The sequence below is a fragment of the Ceratocystis lukuohia genome (genome assembly GCF_044167205.1).
Source record: "Ceratocystis lukuohia strain C4212 chromosome Unknown Supercontig5_pilon, whole genome shotgun sequence".
In the NCBI taxonomy this organism is placed as follows: domain Eukaryota; kingdom Fungi; phylum Ascomycota; class Sordariomycetes; order Microascales; family Ceratocystidaceae; genus Ceratocystis; species Ceratocystis lukuohia.
In genome coordinates, this window is record NW_027263524.1 from 319,944 (window position 1) to 341,180 (window position 21,237).

At 46.3% G+C, this 21,237-nt stretch overlaps 5 protein-coding genes across 5 annotated transcripts; all 5 read left to right on the forward strand.

Annotated features, from left to right (window-relative positions):
* Positions 1-4,022: 4,022 nt before the first annotated feature.
* On the forward strand, positions 4,023-4,520 carry HOO65_050087 (uncharacterized protein; the record flags this gene model as incomplete). Its single annotated transcript, XM_071000778.1, has 1 exon — positions 4,023-4,520. One exon carries the CDS (start codon positions 4,023-4,025, stop codon positions 4,518-4,520), a length of 498 nt encoding a protein of 165 aa, XP_070858146.1.
* Positions 4,521-6,034: 1,514 nt separating this feature from the next.
* Positions 6,035-7,246, forward strand: HOO65_050088 (uncharacterized protein; the record flags this gene model as incomplete). Its single annotated transcript, XM_071003430.1, has 3 exons — positions 6,035-6,404; positions 6,469-6,566; positions 6,647-7,246. 3 exons carry the CDS (start codon positions 6,035-6,037, stop codon positions 7,244-7,246), a joined length of 1,068 nt encoding a protein of 355 aa, XP_070858147.1.
* Positions 7,247-9,730: 2,484 nt separating this feature from the next.
* Positions 9,731-10,943, forward strand: HOO65_050089 (uncharacterized protein; the record flags this gene model as incomplete). The annotated part of the gene is made up of 3 exons (XM_071003427.1): positions 9,731-10,100; positions 10,166-10,263; positions 10,323-10,943. The coding sequence occupies 3 exons, from the start codon at positions 9,731-9,733 to the stop codon at positions 10,941-10,943; spliced, it is 1,089 nt and encodes a 362-aa protein (XP_070858148.1).
* A 57-nt stretch (positions 10,944-11,000) lies between these two features.
* Positions 11,001-15,514, forward strand: HOO65_050090 (Copia protease; the record flags this gene model as incomplete). Its single annotated transcript, XM_071003090.1, has 7 exons — positions 11,001-11,015; positions 11,090-11,121; positions 11,777-11,990; positions 12,058-12,135; positions 12,536-13,066; positions 13,292-14,970; positions 15,067-15,514. 7 exons carry the CDS (start codon positions 11,001-11,003, stop codon positions 15,512-15,514), a joined length of 2,997 nt encoding a protein of 998 aa, XP_070858149.1.
* Positions 15,515-15,983: 469 nt separating this feature from the next.
* Positions 15,984-19,971, forward strand: HOO65_050091 (Retrovirus-related Pol polyprotein from transposon TNT 1-94; the record flags this gene model as incomplete). Its single annotated transcript, XM_071003103.1, has 5 exons — positions 15,984-16,701; positions 17,246-17,299; positions 17,521-17,607; positions 17,825-17,940; positions 18,193-19,971. The coding sequence occupies 5 exons, from the start codon at positions 15,984-15,986 to the stop codon at positions 19,969-19,971; spliced, it is 2,754 nt and encodes a 917-aa protein (XP_070858150.1).
* Positions 19,972-21,237: the final 1,266 nt, after the last annotated feature.

Sequence of the window (21,237 nt, forward strand, 5' to 3'; positions counted from 1 at the left end):
CTCAGCCTTGAAAATAGAAACTTATAAAAAACACAGCCAAGTATATAATGAATTGAAAGTGATTGCTTTAATCTTCCCCGGAGATCTCAGTAACTCCCTGAAATATCTTTCCATTATGACCTGTATCTCTCTAAGTTCTGCTGTGCTTTTACTTTGATATCGCTAACTCTATCTACTTGAGCACTACTTCTTAACGATTCAGCCGTTATCGACATATTAATATGCATATAGTCAATTGCCTCTCTTCCCCTTAGAGTCCCCTTTGTTATCTTCTACAACTGGGCTATTTTTCTTCTTCACTTTCTACTAATCGTCTTATTTGCCGGTTGAAGGTGTTGAATCTCAGGCTTCCCTAACGCCATCTCATGGATAACTACCTTCGAACTAGACCAGGGTCAGCAATCCTGGTAATCCCGACTTGGGTTACTGACGACACCTTTGCCCTAGAGCGGCAGCTATTTTAGAACTTTCTAGTGCTTCTGTTTACTTGTTAACATGTGTGTGGTTACTGGTAAATACGACTAGTACATAGGGGCTAGAAGGGATTGGATACCCGTATTCTAGATAGTAGATGAGTTGCAGGGTCATACCCTGAAAGCCTAGCCCGGCTCACCATTGGACTGCTGCCTAGGAAAGCAAAGACCCCACAGAAGACTAGCATCCAATAGATTAGAATAAACAGCCCAGACCGATCCTCAAGCACGCAGCCTACTGGCCCAGGGCTTAAATATCTGCACTTATCGGACCAGGGTTTGTGCCGTGTGGTGAGGTTACACCAGACTTTGGCGAAACCACAGAAGGTTTGCACACGCTAGCGACGAGATTGCGGCCAGCACTCAAGTGGATAGATAGTCTAAGGCAAGAGCAGAGCAGCACAGTCATTTGGTTGAGGTGGTAGGGTGTCCACCCTTTTATGGGAGTTTCGCCACAAGAGGTGTGGGTGTTACGCCTGCTTCTATGATACGGCAGTTGTAACCCTGCAGCTATTGACCACAGTAAACAAGTGCTATAATCACTCACGTTGATGCATATAGATACGTGAGTCTCGTACGTATAGCGATCCTAAAAATGTATGTCGATTCTTCTGCTTCTTAATGCTTGACGAAGGAGGAAGGAAACTCTGTGACAGACTTCCGAGGCTGACGCTTCGTAAGTCTATCTCCGAGTGGGGTTAGGGTCATATTGTCATGTGACCCTGGACACTAAAACCCACAGTGGGGCACATATGGGGACCCCACTCAACATGTATGTATGGTGCGCCACGCAACATGAAAACATGGAGCTAGCTGTGCTCAAAGCGCCACAGCAAGAAGCGATGACCCTGAAATATTAAGTAAAAGATTCATTTATACTCATCAGCTTGCTCTAGAATGAGTTCTCGCTGCTGGAACAGAGGAGTCGTCGGCTCAGAAACATGCGATGGAAAACGCAGCAACGCGGACCTAGAAACTAGGAGACACTTTGAAATCATTGAGATGTTCCTGATGAACTGAATTTTTGCAGACACAACCTATCGACCCGAAGCTAGCCAAAAGAAACAACCGTCTTGGATCCTTTGCGATGCAGGAGAAAATCCTTGTGAAAATCATGGACGGAACTGTGTCAATGTGTTTCACTGATCCAATTGACCGTTCGCCTGGAAAGCTTAAACATGTAGCATGTCGTCACTCGCTGACAAAGAGCTTAATCTGACTACATTTGAAAACAGAGACAAGGGATTCTAGACAGTAGTCAAAGAGACAACTCATTTCCTAATGGCCACGGATGGCACCTTGATGTAAGGAGTCATGGAAAAAAGCAAAACATATTGTGGGTAGTTGATGTGCAACGATTTGGGAGAGCAAAGGCTGCTCCATATGAACCACTGTCATGAGATGATAAAGGACCAACTCGAATTGAGACCAGACATAGTGGTGTATGGGTGGATTGATGGCAGGGGACGAACAGGAAGAGCAAGATGGTGATGTTGAGGTTTTGTAGACGGAGTCTCGTACGTTGAAAATGCAGGACGATGTTTAGAAATCATCATGTGTCAAAGGTCAAGCTCTGGATGGGCAGTAATAGATGATGCCCAAGATGTTGGTAACTCATGGACGTCATAGAGAGGGGGAAGGCAAAAAAGAAACAGCAAGGCCGAAAGCATTCCGACATCTTTCACTTAGAGGTAAGCGATCATTTCTACAACGTGAATGAAGTGAATTCGTTCTTGTTTATTTTGAGTTTGCTCATACCTTTGTCATCTACTTAATAGAGAGCGAAGGGGTAAATCGCTATGAGCCAATCGTTAAGCAATATATATCACCATGTTTTATCCTTCTAGAAGGGGATAGTAAGATCAGAAACTTGAAGTCTTGCCACAAAGTTGCACCTCGTTTACGAGGTTTATGTTGCCAGAACAAAATTAAGCAGAGGTACACGAAAGGACACGTGACTATGAATATGTATCTCATAGTCGATGTACTCAGAGATTGACCAGAGAGAAAGGAAAGAACGAATACAAGCAATTCTACAACAACATAGGGCAAATATTGCGGCACTAGCGACTAGTAATCCACGGTTATCATGGCTCGACCAGCTCTCAGTGAAGCAACTTAAAATGAGATCAAGTGTTGAAGTGAATCAATGAAGAAACCTACAAGGACTTCGAGCTAGGCTGTGGAAAGCTGTGTGATTCTGTTTATTTTTTCATTCATAGAGCCAAGATGTGAGCTTTTGAAAAAGTTGATATGCGCCATGGCCATATGATGGGCGGTTTTTCCGTAGAAAAGAATTGATCAATCGCTGGGCATGTCTATGCCAAATCCGTATTGAGCAATAAGGATGTCGAAATCCTGAAAACTAATAACAAAAATATCATGAAGGAGTGGACTTCCACGCTCCTAGTAGGAGGCAACAAAAGAAGTATGACAGGTGACGATGGGAGAATATCGCCTACAGAAATCACTGACATCGGTACCTATACGGAAAGTGCGGAAAGTCTTCAACACTAAAGAGTCAACACGTGATTGTGTGGTATTTCAGTCTAGGCCCTAATACCAAATCGAGAACCAGCAGCTCCAGTTATATCTTCAGTAACTGCCTGATGTTGACAAAGAGTTACGTGGTCTTCAATGTATATTTGTTTAGAATCTGGCCTTCTCCCACGCTTCAGATCTTGTTTCAAACTCAACTTTCTCTTCCTTTCCCGATAACCTCACCTAATGATAAATCTGTGAACGAGTTTCAATTTACCATTCGTTTCAACAATCCAAGTCCCAATTTTGACATTCCAGCAGTCTATCAATACATTTAATTGTTCAAGATGGAAGACATCCCAGCACATTCTATTCCAATGCACCAAATCGAACAACTCCCAGACACACAGCAGAAGCTACTTGTCAGCATTATTATGTTGGTATTGGGGTTCTTTCAGAGTCGCGGCGGAGTCAACATTGTCCTTTATTTTGAAAGAGCTATGCAGCGTTGTCAAGATAGCCTCGAGCAGAGGTGGCCGATGTTTATCGATCATATTTTGGAACGGGAAAGTTTATGGCAGAGCTGGGCCATGATGGGGAATGTCGAACCATTTGGAATAGCCATCGCCATAACAGCCAATTGGGATGTCATCCATGCGCTTTCAAGGGATAGCCTTTTCAAAAGGTTTCGGTGCACTTTCGACAGGTGTAGAATGTGTGAGTTCTTAGCATTCAAAGCTTCTTTTTTGAAAGGTCATAATAATACTGACGTCTTGGATGGCTGGCAGGGTTTTGTAAACCTGTTGGTTCTGCGCAGTCTGCGTCTATCACTACTCCGGCCACCCCACGCGCAACGAGATCGGGTTACCAGACTATAATCAGGAATGTAAGAATAAGCGATACTCCACTTGACCTGTTTGCCATGAATACCAACGTTATGTATAGTTGCTGACATTCTCCCATCAGATTCGCCAACGTGATGGAGAGACATGTGTTGTGTCTGGGCTTCAGGAACCTGTCGAAGTGTGCCACATTGTCCCCTCGTCAATAAATGGTCAAAAGCTTGCTATGTTCAAAGAATTTGTTGGAGGCTTTTGCCCTGACTTGCTTCCTCGAGTTGAGCAGCTTTTCCCCAGCGGTAACACTGATATCGCCGAAAACCTGATGTGCCTCACTCCAACACTCCATGCGTTTTGGGGAGCTGGATTGTTTGCTTTGGAGCCAGTGTCATCTTCTTCTGACTTCGTTACCGTTCGATTTTGGTGGATGCACGACTTGCTCCGTCAAATTTCGGTCGACTTGCCTCGTCTGGGTCCAGCCCTTCGCCGATTCTACTACTCTCACAATGGGCTGCAAATATTGACAGGCGACATTTTGGAGTTTAGATCAGGTGAAGCCATCCCAGCCCCGGATTTTACTCTACTCAAGGTCCAGTATTTGATGCAGATCATGGGAGTACTATGTGGGGCTGCTGAGCCAGATGACGACGAACAGGAAGAGGAAGATGGTGATGTTGATGCTCTGCAGACAGGGTCTCGTAGCTTGGCTATGCAAGAGGGTGTTTAGAAATCATCCTCTACAGAAGGTCGAGCCCTGGGTAAGCAGCAACACATAGTTCCCAACATGGTTGTAACTAAGGTACATGGCGACGTGGATGAAGACAAAAAAGGTAAGAGGAAGGTGTCCAGGGCTTTGCGATATCTTTCGCTTAGGGGGAAGCCATCGTTTCTACAACATGGATGAAGTGCATCTGTTCCTTTCTATTTTTGGCTTGCTCATACTTTTCCCGTGTATTTTTCTTCTCTCCAATCTTTGCAACCTTCTTCGTCTTTGAATACTACTGCAGCTGTCTCGTGAGCTCTACACAATACCATCTACTGTGCACCTTGACTTACAGTCACCAACGTAAAAATAGGGGAATGGCAATTTTCAATCAAATGAACAGAAATTATGTCCCACTGGCACAGATTTTATAACCAATTGTAAAATCAGTGATGAGCAGCCATCAAGATGCAAGAATCACTGACATTGAATTAATTTGGATGGAAAGACAGTCAGAGCAGTCACAATAATGTTTTCAAAAACATGGCCCGCCAGCCTTTCCTAAAAAATCACTAGTCCATATACCAATGTACCATTTATAAAGTGGTATGTCAGCCTTTGCCGACAGTGATGATGGTACATCACATTTTAGTATTCATGACGTCTGTCTTGGCGTTAAAATCTGACAATATCTACCATCTCGTCAGCATTCTAGTTCGTTTGGATACCCAATTTTCATCAGTCGAGTCCTGCGCTATTAACAACTCATGACGTCAGCCCATCATGACATGATCAGCTCAAGATCAAATAGCACTAGGTGGAATGCAAATTTGATGCAGGCCAATGCAAATAAACATGGATATTCTGACTGGGAATATGTAGTACTTGTGCATCCGGTGCCACAAATGCACAGGATAACGGTATGAACGCTTGATGACATGTTGTGTTAGGCAGACGTAGAGAGTGTGTGATATTTCTCCAGGAACATAGGTCACTTACTGCATTGCCATAGTGCTGGGCCTATACTCAAAGACAAGAGGCACTTCCATCGATAATCTGATGACGAATATTTGGAGTCTTATGATATGAGTCACAATCTGTGTACGTACTTGTGAGTGATGATAGGATTAAAGATTAAAAGGAGAGCATCAATCAAGACCTGCAAAAGTACCCATACTCAGACTGCCATGTAAATAGATGGTGAAAAGTCATCCTGCACTTTTGTAAGATGCCAATGTCATCGCCAATGGCACATTACAGACCCCACATGGTTTAGTCTTTATTTGGCAACTACTAGTTTCCGTCTGTCCTCATGGTTTTGCATGCAATATTTAACCTCAGTAATCGACATTATTGATCTTCCTGACTCCTATTCTTCAAATATCCTTCCATGTTCATCCCTCTCTTGCTATTTCGATCGTCTCACTTCACAGTAAACCTGGGATGGAATTTCGATTAACTGTATTTACTGTCAAGTACAACACTCCAAGGGTCAACATCTACGTTTCCAAACTCCATCAATACATACGGTTTTCAAAATGGAGGATACCCCAGAGCTTTGTGTTGCCGTGCAAATCATGGAACAACTCCCAGACACACACCGGAAGCTCATTATTAGCATTATCATGTTGGTCGCGAGCTTGCTTGGGAGTGGGGATGGAGGACGCATTGTCTATGGCTTTGAAGCAGCGATGCAGCGATACCACAATAACCGCGTCCAGAGCTGGCCGAAATTCATCGATCGCATTGCGGAAAGAGGATCAATATGGATGAAGTGGCAGCAGATGATGCATGTTGAACCATTTGGAATAGCCATCGCCATGACAGCCAATTGGGATGTCATCAATGGCCTTCCAGTGGAAAAGCTTGTGAAAAGCTTTAGTTGCACCTTCAACATGTGCAGAATGTGTAAGCTTTCACATTCAAACATTCATATGAAGGGTCATAACAATACTGACATCTTGGATTGCAGGGTTTTGCAAGCCTGTTGGTTCTGTCCAGTCTGAGTCTTTTACTACTCCAGCCACGCCATGTGCAACGAGATCGGATTACCAGAGTATAATCAATCAGGTATGGAAAAGCGATACTCGACTTGACCTGTTTGCCATGAATACCAGCGTTATGTATAGTTGCTGACATTCTCCCATCAGATTCGCCAACGTGACGGAGAGACATGTGTTGTGTCTGGGCTTCAGGAACCTGTCGAAGTGTGCCACATTGTCCCTTGGTCAATGAATGGTGAAAAGCTTGCTATCTTCAAAGAGTTTGTGAGAGGCTTTTGCCCCAACTTGCTTCCTCGAGTTCGGCAGCTTTTCCCTGGCAGGAGCACTGACATGGTCGAAAATCTGATGTGCCTCACCCCAACACTCCATGCGTTTTGGGGGGCTGGGTTGTTTGCTTTGGAGCCAGTGTCATCTTCTTCTGACTTCGTTACTGTCCGGTTTTGGTGGATGGACGATTTGCTTCGTCAAATTTCAGTCAGATTGCCTCGTCCGGGTCCAGCCTATCGCCGATTCTACTACTCTCACAATGGCCTGCAAATATTGACAGGCGACATTTTGAAGTTTAGATCACGTGGACGCATCCCAGCCCCGGATTTTACTCTACTCAAGGTCCAGTATTTGATGCAGATCATGGGAGTACTATGCGGGGCTGCTGAGCCCGACGAGGACGAACAGGAAGAAGACGATGGTGATGTTGATGCTCTTCAAACACAGTATGGCGCCCAGGCAATGCCAGACAACAATTAGATATTGTCTTCAAGCATAGTGGAGATGAGGAAGTGGCCAGTGTATCAATCACTAGTGTACATCGCGGCGAGAAAAAGGGCAAAAAAGTGAAGAGGGGGTATTGAAAGCATTGCTATATTTTGCTAGCAGGGGTAGGCCATTCCTTGTGCAACGTCCATCGAGTCCTCCTGTCTTTCATTGTTCCTGGATACCCTAGTATGTATGTCATCTGTTTCCAAGATCTAACCTCTACACGTTTATCTATCTTTCAAGCTTAGCCTCTGGCTGGCTGCAAGATTATGAAGACGTCATGTACTCTGTATTTGATTGTACTATGGCTATTCTATAAAGGATGTTGGATGAAATGTTAGATGAAGCGAATCATTATGCGTCATTTGATCTCTGTGATTCCAGTAGACGGTAAATTCAAGTTCAATGTTGGATGAACTACGTGGAAGGATGGGTATTGTGGGGAATTTGCCTTCAGTCGGATTAACCCTGGGTAAACCCTAGCCTGAATACTCCAGCTTAGTTGTGCATGATGGAAGAACGTAACACTCTTAGAAGAAGAATAGAAAAACAAGCTTCACCAATTCGATCAATCTGTATACCAGCACGGTTCCACGTGCGGTTGTACAGGATCACGAGTGACTTCAAAAGTGATCTAACTGAATTCAGTAGATTGTTCCGACACAGGATACACATCAATTTTAGCCTTGCAACTAAAATAACATTCTCCTGGGCAATGGTCTGGGATAAAATGTCCATGTAGAGTGTATGAGATATCAATGTGTCACAATCGGTAACATGTCATTATTCCTCAACTACAGGAAGGGCACCATGGCTACAATACTCATTTTCCTAATTCATCTTGGCTGTTTCTTCACTTCAACCGTTCACTCGTCTGTAAAAAAAAAGGTATGGTATTTCTAGGTCAATGTATGGCGTTGTAATTGCAAAGGTTTTGTGACATCTACTTCTAGAAATCTTGAACTCATTCTTGCCTTTGAGTTTAGTTTTGTGTAACTGTGTGAGTGTCATTTCTGTGGGTTTCATCTCCTCTTGTCCTCAAGTCAAATGTTCCAGCACTGGGGACTAGTAATCTAGGGTCATCATGGCTTGATTAGCTCCTAGTGAAAGAATTTTAAACTGAGATTAAGTGTTGCATTGACCAAGCGAAGAAAGTCGTGAAGATGTTGAGCCAGGCTATGGAAAGCTGTGTCATTCTGTCGTACTTTTTCATGCACAGAGCAATGGTGTGAAGTTTTGAAAAAGTTGTTAATTGCCATGGCCAAATAGTGCGTCATGTGTCCCCAGCAAAATTGATCAATTCCCAGGCGTGCCATTGCCAAATTCGTGTTGAGCAAGGAACATGATGAAACCTTGAAAACTAAAAACGAAAACAAGATGAAGGAGAGGAATTCCATGCTCCCAGTGAAAGTATCGCAATCACCATGGACTTGGTGACTAGAAGAATATCGTCTAATAAAATCACTTGCTGGGTCACTATCCGGAAACTGCTAAAAAGCTTCAAAACTCAAACGTCGACATGTGACTTTTTTGTATATCAGACCAAATAAAGACCCACCAGCTTTGCATATATCTTGAGTAACTACCCAATCCTGAGAAGAGTTACGTGTTCTCCAATCTTTGCATCATCACAACCTTGTCTACTCTTACGATTGGGATCTTGTTTCATATTCAACTTTCTCTTGGTTTCTGGATCGACTCGCCTGACGGTAAATCTGAGATTGACGTTCAATTTACCAGTCGGTAAAACAATACAAGTCTCAAATTTGACATCCAGGCAGTCTATTGGTACATGTCACTCTTCAAGATGGAGGATATCCCAGCACATTCCATACCAATGGACCGAATCGAGCAACTCCCACACTCACAGCAGAAGCTACTTGTCAGCATTATTATGTTGGTTGTGAGCTTGCTTGGGAGTGGCGATAGCAAAATTGATCAATCCCTGCGCATGTCTTTGCCAAACCCATACGGAGCAAGAAGGATGTTGAAATCCGGAAAACTAACAACAACGCTGTCATGAAGGAGTGGAACTTCATGCTCCTAGTATGAGGCAAGAAAAGAAGTATGACAGGTGACCATGGACTTGGTCACTGGGAGAATATCGCCTACAGAAATCACTGACGTCGGTACCTATACGGAAAGTGCGAAAAGTCTTCAACACTAAAGAGTCAACACGTGATTGTGTGGTATTTCAGTCTAGGCCCTAATACCAAAACGAGAACCAGCTGCTCCAGTTATATCTTGAGTAACTGCCTGACGTTGATGGCAGTTACGTGTTCCCCAATCTATACGTGTTTATATCTTGCTGACTCCTTTGCTTCACAACCTCTTCCCTATTCAACTCTTTCTTGTTATCCTGATCATATCGCTCCGCTGTAAACACGAGATCAACTTTGAATTCAATATTCAGTACAACAATCCAAGGCTCAATCTCGACGTTTCCAAACTTCACCAATACGCACGGTTTTCAAAATGGAGGACATCCCAGAGCTTTCTGTTGCCGTGCACATCATCGAACAACTCTCAGACGCACACCGAAAGCTCATTATTAGCATTATTATGTTGGTCGCGAGCTTGCTTGGGAGTGGCGATGGAGAAGACATTGTCTATGGCTTTCAAGCAGCGATGCAGCGATACCACAATAACTGCGTCCAGGGCTGGCCAAAATTCATCGATCGCATTGCGGAAAGAGGATCAATATGGAAGCAGTGGCGACGGATGAAGCCTGTTGAACCATTCGGAATAGCCATCGCCATGACAGCGAATTGGGATGTCATCCATGGGCTTCCATTGGAACGGCTTGTGAAAAGCTTTGAATGCACCTTCGACATGTGCAGAATGTGTAAGCTTTCGACATTCAAACATTCATATGAAGGGTCATAACAATACTGACATCTTGGATTGCAGGGTTTTGCAAGCCTGTTAGTTCTGCTCAGTTTGCATCTCTTACTACTCCAGCCACCCCACGTGCAACCAGATCAGGTTACCAGACAACAATCAAGAATGTAAGAATAAGCAATACTCGACTTGCTCTTTTTGCCATGAATACCATAAGTTTGTACAGTTGCTTACATCTTCTCATCAGATTCGCCAACGTGACGGAGAGACATGTCTTGTGTCTGGGCTTCAGGAACCGGTCGAAGTGTGCCACATTGTCCCCTCGTCAATCAATGGTCAAAAGCTTGCTACATTCAAAGAGTTTGTTAGAGGCTTTTGCCCTGACTTGCTACCTCGAGTTCAGCAGCTTTTCCCTGGCACTGACACTGATATCGCCGAAAACCTGATGTGCCTCACTCCAACACTCCATGCGTTTTGGGGAGCTGGGTTGTTTGCTTTGGAGCCAGTGTCATTTTCTTCTGACTTTGTTACGGTTCGAATTTGGTGGATGCACGACTTGCTCCGTCAAATTTCAGTCAACTTGCCTCGTCTAGGTCCAGCCCTTCGCCGATTCTACTACTCTCACAATGGCCTGCAAATATTGACAGGCGACATTTTGGAGTTTAGATCACGTGGACGCATCCCAGCCCCGGATTTTACTCTACTCAAGGTCCAGTACTTGATGCAGATCATGGGAGTACTATGCGGGGCTGCTGAGCCAGACGAGGACGAACTGGAAGAGGAAGATGGTGATGTTGATGCTCTGCAGACAGGGTCTCATGACTTGGCAATGCAAGAGGGTGTTTAGAAATCATCCTCTACAGAAGGTCGAGCCCTGTGTAAGCAGCAACACATAGTTCCCAACATGGTTGTAACTAAGGTACATGGCGACGTGGATGAAGACAAAAAAGGCAAGAGGAAGGTGTCCAGGGCATTGCGATATCTTTCGCTTAGGGGCAAGCCATCGTTTCTACAACGTGGATGAAGTACGTTTCTTTCTGTCTATTTTTGGCTTGCTCATACTTTTCTCGTGTATTTTTCGTTCTCTCCGATATTTGCAACCTTCTTCGTCTTTGAATAATACTGCATATTTCTAGGTCAATGTATGGCGTTGTAATTGAAAAGGTTTTGTGGCGTCTTCTCCTAGAAATATTGAACTCATTCTTGCCTGTGAGTGTAGTTTTGTGTAACTGTGTGAGTGTCATTTCTGTGGGTTTCATCTCCTCTTGTCCTCAAGTCAAATGTTCCAGCACTGGGGACTAGTAATCTAGGGTCATCATGGCTTGATTAGCTCCTAGTGAAAGAATTTTGTAAGAGGCAGGCATTCTGTGAGTCCTCGAGACCAGGATGTATCACATGACTGGTCAGCTGACGGACCCTGCACAAGGATCCTTCTGGTTGTTGTTAGGGTCATGTACTTCCCTACCCCTTTTCCGTTTAGAATCTAGATAGCAAGAATCACAACGCATCATTGAATTTACAGGTTATGAGCCCGGTAGAGCTATTCTACAAAAACTAAATGGAATTACTAGATCACCGCGGTGACTAGTACGGCGAAAATCCTATTTTCAATTGACCGTGCTGACGCCGAGGCGCTGCACAACCGACAATCGAGACCATGTCCTAAGCACGCGATGCTAGAGCATCTGTCCGTGATGAATCACGCGACCAATTCAACACCGATAATGAGGCAGGTGCCTCCGATGTTGACGACCGCCTGTCAGAGGACGGGCAGTACGAGGATGCTGAGGGCGAAGATGGAGACGATGCGGCGGGTCTACGAGACCAGTTGGGCCAGGGCAATGACGCCCAGGCCGCGGAAGCACTGAAGGCCATGAAGAAGGACCTACAGAATGTTTACCGCACGCGATGTGAGCTGAAGAAGATGCGTCCTTCAGTTACACGGTTACCCTGTCATGCAGACCACGATATCGCACGTGGTACCCTCTCTGGCGCCTGTGGGTGTCAAGGGTGGTAGCATCACCACTGGAAGTGGCGTGGTGCGTTTTCTGTTGAGGGCACTGTTGCTGTACAGTTGCTGCGCAGGGATGGCACGTTTGCGGACATTCGACTTACAACTGTTGCCTTGGTGCCCCAATTTGACATAAACATCATCAGTGGATTGGACCTCTATCGGAAGGGGGGACCCATTGATAAGTAAGGCCTGGTGGACAGGCAGGGCAAGCACATGGCTAAACTAGATGTCAACGAGCGGGGGTTTTACCTATACCTCAATGGTGTGCCTTGGCCTGTGGAGCCGACTGGCAAAATCAACACCGAGGCCCGCGAAGTGCTTGTTAAGATGAATGTCATACAGAAGGGGGGAGACACGACTTTCGTGACGGGTGAGCATGCTGAGTCGGCGGGAAAAGTGCTGCGCGGCTACTGAACGAGCTACAGCTGTCGCGCCTCCTGCACCAGCGGCTTGGACACCCTCATTTTGAAGCCTTGAAGAAGACGATTGAGGCCAGTGAGGGGAGTCTTATCCCGGTGAAGAAGCTCGTTGACCCTGACGACCCATGTATTTCATGTGAGTTGTCGAAGGCCAAAACCTTTAAGCCGAAGGATCGGCGGACGGATTTGGCCCAGTTCCCCGGCCAATTTGTCCATGCGGATGTGACAAAGGTCAAAGAGGAGGGGATCGGACAGCAGCGTTGGCTGGTTGTCATGTTGGACGAGTACTCAGGGCGTATTCACGCCGGCTCGTTCAGTTACAAGGGTGATTGCAATCGGTGCATCACCGACCAGTTGAAATGGTACCGCAACCAAACTGGTAGACAGTTGAAGAGAATCACTGTCGACAACGGCACAGATGTCAACATTCAAGAGTTGACTGCTTTTGTGCGTTCGGTCGGGGCTGACATTCGGACTTCCCCGACGTACTCACCGGCCCAGAATGGCCGCAGTGAGAGGACTGTCAAGGCTATGTTGGTGCGTATGCGTACGCTAATGATTCACCGGAACATTCCGTTGGCATTGTGGCCCGAAATTGCCAAGTCAGTGGCCTACCTACACAATGTGGTGGTCAGTGTTGAGACTGGCATGTCCCCTTTGGCACGTTGACACGTTGCCTTGCACGCAACCCCGTATGTGCATGACATTGGTCATCTTCGCACGTTGGGCTCGCGGTGCGTGGTGCGTATACCAGACGCGAAGCTGCTGCAATTGCGCACGAGTAAGTTGCAGGCCAAGGGTGAAGAAGGCATTTTGGTGGGCTACAGTGGCCATCACCTTTACCGCGTGTGGGTGAAGGAGCGTAAGCAGGTTGTCACGTCAAATAGCTTACACATCTTTGAAGACCTGTCGAATGACGACGTTGACGTCATGAGATCTTGGCCGAAGGGTGTTTGGCGTAAGTCCAAGAAGTTGTCAGTTGAGACTGACGAGCGTGGTCACCTGGTTGACACGCAGGCATCCATCGAGGACATCCAGCTGGAGATGCCAGCTGAGAGCACCAACAAGGGAGGTGCAAGTGCCGAGTTGACGACACTCGGTGATGTCAGTGGAATGCAAGACTTTTCTCCTGTGGAGAGTTCAGAGCGCCGAGGGCGCCCGCCAAAGGCACGACCGTTGCTGCCTATGACCCACGATGAGGTCCTGGCGATAATCGATCACGACAGTGAGCAGGCTGAGTTAGCGTCTTGGATGACCGACTACGCTGACCACGTGTGTGAGGTATACGCAGTGAAGCGTAGTACCAAGAAGATTCTGCAGCAAGACCCTCATGTCTTTCCGACACTGAAGGCCGCCATGGATGGTGGCGAGGCTGGCGCCTGGCAAGACGCCATCGCTGTTGAAATCGACCAGCTGATTCAGATGGATGTGCTGGCTTTTGTCGAGCAGTTGCCAAAGGGCAAACGTGCTATCGACTTGAAGTGGGTACTTCAACGCAAGTTGGGTGCTCAGCTTGAAGAGGTAAAGAAGAAGGCTAGATTGGTGGCGCGTGGCTTCATGCAGCGCCTCGGGCTTGATTATGCCGAGACCAAAGCCTTTACCTCTGGCGCTGACAGTTGGCGTATGCTGTTAGCGTTGGCAGTTCTCATGGATTGGGTACTGCGTCAACTTGACATTGTCGCTGCCTTCTTGTATGGCATCTTGAAGGAGGACATTTACGCACGCCAACCACCGATGATGAGTTGGTACTTCAGAAGGCATCCAGAGAAGGCAAAGGCCTTGGGTTGGACGCCGACGGCCTTCATTTGGTTGCGCCGGGCACTGTACGGCCTCAAGCAGGCTGGCCGTCAGTGGCAACTGACTCTGTTTGAGGAGTTGCGAAGTCATGGCTACAAGGCCATGCAATGTGATCAGGCATCGTTGGTGGGCAATGGTGTTGTGGCCGTGTCACACGTGGACGACATGTTGTATGCCGGTCCTGAGTCAGCGGTTGATGCCTTTGAGAAGGCAGTCACCGGCAAATTCAAAACCAAGTTGCTTGGTCAGCCTGAATGGCTGTTGGGCATGGATGTTTTGTGCACAAGGGGGGAGGCTGGCGAGACTGGCAACCGAGACCTCGAGGTCATTGTGTCACAGAAAACATACCTGCAGAGCATCCTTGAGAAGGAGGGCATGCTAAATGCCAACGCTGTGCTGACACCCATTGAGAAGAAGTTGACTTTGGGCGTGGAGGGCACAGACAAGGTGCTTGATGAGGATGGAAAGTTGCAGTATGGCAAGCGAATGGGCAAGCTGAATTACCTTGCGACCATGACGCGGCCTGATTTGAGCTTTGCCATCTCACAACACAGCAAGTACTTGCAGGCACCGTGCGAAAAGCATATGCAGACCTCAAAGCGTATGCTGCGGTACCTGGTGGACAAGGGGGACTACGGACTGAGGTACCGTAGGCCAGAGGGTTAGGCCAAGGGCCAACCTGTACCTATCATCGCATATGCTGATGCATCATTGCAGGATGAAGAGGTAAACGGGCACAGTTCGTGGGGATTTGTGGTGCTGATGGCAGGTGCGCCAGTCAGTTGGGCGTCTCGACGTCACAAGACCGCAATACCGTCGACGGCTGAGTCTGAGTACGTGGCTGCTTACGCCACTGGGCAACACTTACGGTGGATTGCCAATTTTGTTCACGAAGCTGGATTCGACAGTCAGATTCAGCTGTACGGCGACAATGAGGGCGCGTTGAAAATTGCTCACAGCAAGAACACAACGACAGCCGCTCGGCACTTTATGATTAAAGTGCACACCTTCAGGGAGCAGGTGCGTGAAGGCTTTCTACGGTACGATTATGTTCACACAGCCAACCAGTTGGCCGACATATTTACCAAGGCGCTGCCAGCACCAGCATTTCAAAGGCTGGGTGGGCGCATACTTCATGGCCTTGCCGACAAGAAGAAGAACGAGACAGCTGAGCCAGCTGCCGGTTGAATCTGCGTGTGGAATGGGGGGAGTCGTTTGTAGGTTGACTTGGCGGCAAAATTAGGTAGTTAATGCAGTGGATTCTGTTGGCTCGATGCTCCCGAATGGGGGGAGTGTAAGAGGCAGGCATTCTGTGAGTCCTCGAGACCAGGATGTATCACATGACTGGTCAGCTGACGGACCCTGCATGTTGAAGCAAACTTCCCAACAAGTTCCGGATGAAGTTCGGGTAAACTGATAAGACTTTGTGCTTATCTTAAAAAGGGGAGTATTTAGGAAAAGAGGAGTGGTAAAACTTTTCATCTACTTTAAAAATAATAAAAAAAGGACCAATTTCTAAAGGTTATGAGCTTATAATCAATTACCTTCGTCGAACGATTGCTATATCGTTCTCATAAGTCAATCGAGGCTTATAATATTTTGTGTGATTGTATAGATAAAACAACACTCGACTCAACCAACACCCGAAACAGCCAACATGTCGATCATACTTAATGAAAGCAACTGGAATGAGTGGGAGGACAGCCTCCTTGTCCAGCTCCAGAATAGCGGGCTGCATTACCTTTTCCAGAAAGATCCCATGGAAGGTGTCGAGAGAACCGATGTATCTGGCGCAAGCCAGAAACAAAAACACACCAAAGATCAAGAAGCAGCGAGGAGTCTGCTTAATATGAATTTGGATAAATACCACCAGTCCCTAGTTAGGGACGAGGATACCTTGTATGGAGCATATGAGGTCCTCAAAGATATCTGTGCTCCGGACCCGCAGGACGAATGTTACGATGAGTACAAGAGGCTGCTGAAAACGCCTGTACAAAAAGGGAAGTCCATGAAAAGCAATTGGGCTTACTTCAAAACGATCCACAACCGTAACTTCGACCAGGACGCCACGAAAGAGGACAGGATGAAGGAGCAGCACGTCTTTAGGACGTTTACGTGGCAGCTACCGAAAGCGTACAGGGCTGCTATCCTCGAAAGCAGGCGGGAGAAGTATACCGAAGCAAAGACGCTAGAACTATTGGAAAAAGTTCGAATTAGCGTTGAAAGCGAAGGTACCGACAAGAAGACCAAGGGAGATAGGCCAAAGGTTAAGTGTACCAACTGTGAGAAGAAGGGACACTTAGCTGCTGACTGCTGGTCGAAAAGAAAGACCAACTCCGACCAGAAGGCTCAACTGGTCAACCAAGATGCTCAAAGTAAGTGCTCTGAATGCCACAACTGGGTAATCGATTCCGGATGCTCATGTCATATGACGAAAGAGCTAACAGTGTTGAATAATGCACAGAAAACCCGGGAGACGGTAAAAGTGGCGGACGGGAGAAGCATTGAAGCGTCGAAGGTTGGATCAGTAGCCATAGAAACTGGGAATAAAAGTCTTACCTTGTCAAAAGTGTTATACGTGCCAGGCTTGACTGAAAACTTGATTTCAGTCATGGCTTTAATGAAAGAAGGCAAATCCGTCTTATTCAAAAACATGACAGTCACGATAAGCGACAGTGAAGGGGAAATAATTATCCCGTTGAGGAAAGACGACTCCATCACAAGCACATGTTTCACAGTGTATGATGATCTACACAAAAGATTTGGACACGTCAGCGACAGAAGGCTGAGAGTAATCAACCCAAGCAAGACCCCTCCAAGACCTGAGGACTACAGGTGCGAAGATTGTTCGCAAGGCAAAATAACCAAAAGCCACGGCCAGTCATCAGTGTCGATGGCGGCAGAAGAACCACTCGATAGTGTGTCGATTGACGTATCAGGACCGCATGAATCTGGAAGAAATGGTCACCGATGGTACGCCATTGTAGTTGATAATTTTTCCCGGTATAAGTGGCTATTGCCATTGAGAAAGAAAAGCGAGGTCCAGCGAGCACTAGACGAATGGAGAAGGGGCATTGAACTAAAGATGGGTAAAACCATTAAACGAACAAGAAGCGACAATGCACCGGAGCTCAAGCAGATTTTTGAAGAATGGAAGAGGCTTAATGGCACAGAAACGACCTATACCTTACCAGACTCGTCCAACCAAAACGGCATTGCTGAGAGAGCGATAAGAACGGTGGACGAGGGAGTCAGAACATTGCTATCAGAAACTCAACTGGGTAAGAGGTTTTGGGTGGAGGCTGCCAAGGCAACGGTCTACATATCGAATAGGACGCTGAGTTCACAAGGGGTTCCATACACATTGTTCTTCGGAATAGAGCCAAGGACGGATCACATCCGTCGATGGGGGATGCCGGGTCATTAGACACCTGCCCACATCGAAACATGGACCTAGGGGGAGTGAATCTCTCTTGTTAGGCTATGATGAAAACGTAGATGGCCGCTACGTCGTGTGGGACGTTAATGCGAGCAAAGTACGTGTTTCCGAGTCGGTGCATTTCTTTGAGAATATGCAACCAAAAGAACCGCAACAAGAGGAGTTGCGAAGTGAGGTACGAGAAAGCGAACCAGCGAGGTTACCTGTCCTCACTAGGCGATTCCCAGCGAGGAACGAGCCTGTGGAGCCGATGCCGGCACCAGAAAAAGAGGAAATAACCTCATTAAAAAATGCAGCAGAAGAAATTCAATCGCCAAAACCTTTTTCAGGAACGAAGACGGTAACAGGAATTGATACAGCACAGTTAGACGCAGTTAATGCGAGAATAAACTTGCTGATAGAATCGCTGAATCGAAACAACCCAAAGCGAAAAAATAGCGGAGGGTATGAATTGATGGAGGAGCAGCCGCCGAGAAGCAAACAGAGAATAGACGAGGAGGACGGAACGACGCAAAGAGCCATGATAGCGTTGTCCGAGCCTTTTATGACACTCAATCATGCTATTCTGCACCCAACTGAAAGCGAAGGATGGAGAAGGGCCATTGATAGGGAGTTGAACACTCTGACCGAATTCGGGACCTGGCGCTTTGTTCCCAAACCGGAAGGATGTGTCCCAATAGACACCCGCTTCGTCTTTGCCAAGAAGTACGACCTTGATGGAAAACTTGAGAAGTACAAAGCAAGGTTGGTCGTGCGAGGCTTTAGGCAGGAGTATGGTGTGAACTTTTTTGAAAGTTTTGCACCAACACCAGGCAGTGCGACTCTGAGGTTATTTTTGGCATCCGTATGCCAATATGACCTGGAATGTCACCAGATTGATGCATGCAATGCGTTTGCACAATCAAGGCTGAAAGAAGAGGTTTACGTCAAGTTGCCGGCGAACGTTGAATGCCCTGACGGTATGGTTGCGAAGTTGGAACGCTGCCTGTATGGTTTGAAGCAAGCCGCATACCAGTGGAATGAGGATTGTACAGCGCATCTCAGGGCAATGGGGTTTTCGAAAACGATAACAGAACCGTGTTTGCTCTTTCACGAGAAAAGAAAGATGTTGGTTCTATTATACGTGGATGATATTACCATTGCGGCGCCAAACATGAAATCGATCCAGTGGTTTAAGGACGAATTCTCGAGGAAGTTCAAGGTCAAAGATCTGGGTGAAACTACTCAAGTAATCGGGGTGCAAGTATATCGCGACAGATCCCGGAGACGAATGTGGTTAAACCAGGAACAATACATCCAGAGAATGGTCGACCAATCAGGCTTTAGAGAACATAGGAAGACTTCGATCCGCACACCAATTGGAGACTGGAAGGACGTGGAACCTGCACAAGAAGGGGAAATGATCTTAGAGTCGACAAAATACCAGTCAATCTTGGGTAAAATCATGTACCCAGCCCTTATGACGAGACCAGATATAGCATTTGCTGTATCAAGCCTCGCACAGGCATCGGCAAGACCAACCCCGAGACACGTGGAAGGGCTAAAGAGAGTGCTGCGCTACATGCGTGACACATCTAAATTTTCCATATGCTACGAAGCGCGTCAAGGGGGGATGGATATTGTCGGATATAGTGACGCGGACTACGCAAATGCAAAAGACCGCAGGTCAGTCAGTGGGATGGTGTTCATCGGACTTGGAGGGGCCATAAGCTGGAGCTCCAAGAAACAAGCAACCGTGGCAACATCAACAACGGAAGCCGAGTACATCGGGTTAACACCATGTGCGAAAGAGGGTATACATTTACGACGTATACTGAACAAAATCATCGGGACCTTCGAGACAAAACCGGAAGAATGCCAAAGCTTATGGCTGAAAAAAGAAACCTTGGTTTTTGGAGACAATCAAGCAGCCATAAAGATAGCTAAAGCATTGGGAGTCAAGAAGGGCACTAAACACATTGACACGCAATACCATGCTGTCAAACAGTGGGTGAAAGAAGGTTTGGTAAAAATCGGATTTGTCCCAACGAGTAGCATGGCGGCAGATGGATTGACGAAACCATTAGGGCCGCAAAAGATGCATGAATTTAGGGCTATGATAGGACTACGGAATCCAGAAGCGGCGTGGCCGCAGAAACCCACTTATCCGGAACTCCGGGAAAGTGGGGGGGATGTTGAAGCAAACTTCCCAACAAGTTCCGGATGAAGTTCGGGTAAACTGATAAGACTTTGTGCTTATCTTAAAAAGGGGAGTATTTAGGAAAAGAGGAGTGGTAAAACTTTTCATCTACTTTAAAAATAATAAAAAAAGGACCAATTTCTACACTGCACAAGGATCCTTCTGGTTGTTGTTAGGGTCATGTACTTCCCTACCCCTTTTCCGTTTAGAATCTAGATAGCAAGAATCACAACGCATCATTGAATTTACAAATTTTAAACTGAGATTAAGTGTTGCATTGACCAAGCGAAGAATGTTGTAAAGATGTTGAGCCAGGCTATGGAAAGTTGTGTCATTCTGTCGTACTTTTTCACGCACAGAGCAATGGTGTGAAGTTTTCAAAAAGTTGTTAATTGCCATGGCCAGATAGTGCGTCATGTTTCCCCAGCAAAATTGATCAATTCTCAGGCGTGCCTTTGCCAAATCCGTGTTGAGCAAGGAACATGATGAAACCTTGAAAACAAAAAACGAAAACAAGATGAAGGAGAGGAATTCCATGCTCCCAGTGAAAGTATCGCAATCACCATGGACTTGGTGACTAGAGGAATATCGTCTAATAAAATCACTTGCTGGGTCACTATCCGGAAACTGCTAAAAAGCTTCAAAACTCAAACGTCGACATGTGACTTTTTTGTATATCAGACCAAATAAAGACCCACCAGCTTTGCATATATCTTGAGTAACTACCCAATCCTGAGAAGAGTTACGTGTTCTCCAATCTTTGCATGATCACAACCTTGTCTACTCTTACGATTGGGATCTTGTTTCATATTCAACTTTCTCATGGTTTCTGGGTCGACTCGCCTGACAGTAAATCTGCGATTGACGTTCAATTTACCATTCGGTAAAACAATACAAGTCTCAAATTTGACATCCAGGCAGTCTATTGGTACATGTCACTCTTCAAGATGGAGGATATCCCAGCACATTCCATACCAATGGACCGAATCGAGCAACTCCCACACTCACAGCAGAAGCTACTTGTCAGCATTATTATGTTGGTTGTGAGCTTGCTTGGGAGTGGCGATAGCAAAATTGATCAATCCCTGCGCATGTCTTTGCCAAACCCATACGGAGCAAGAAGGATGTTGAAATCCGGAAAACTAACAACAACGCTGTCATGAAGGACTGGAACTTCATGCTGCTAGTAAGAGGTAACAAAAGAAGTATTACAGGTGACAATGGACTTGGCGACTGGGAGAATATCGCCTACAGAAATCACTGACATCGGTACCTATACGGAAAGTGCGAAAA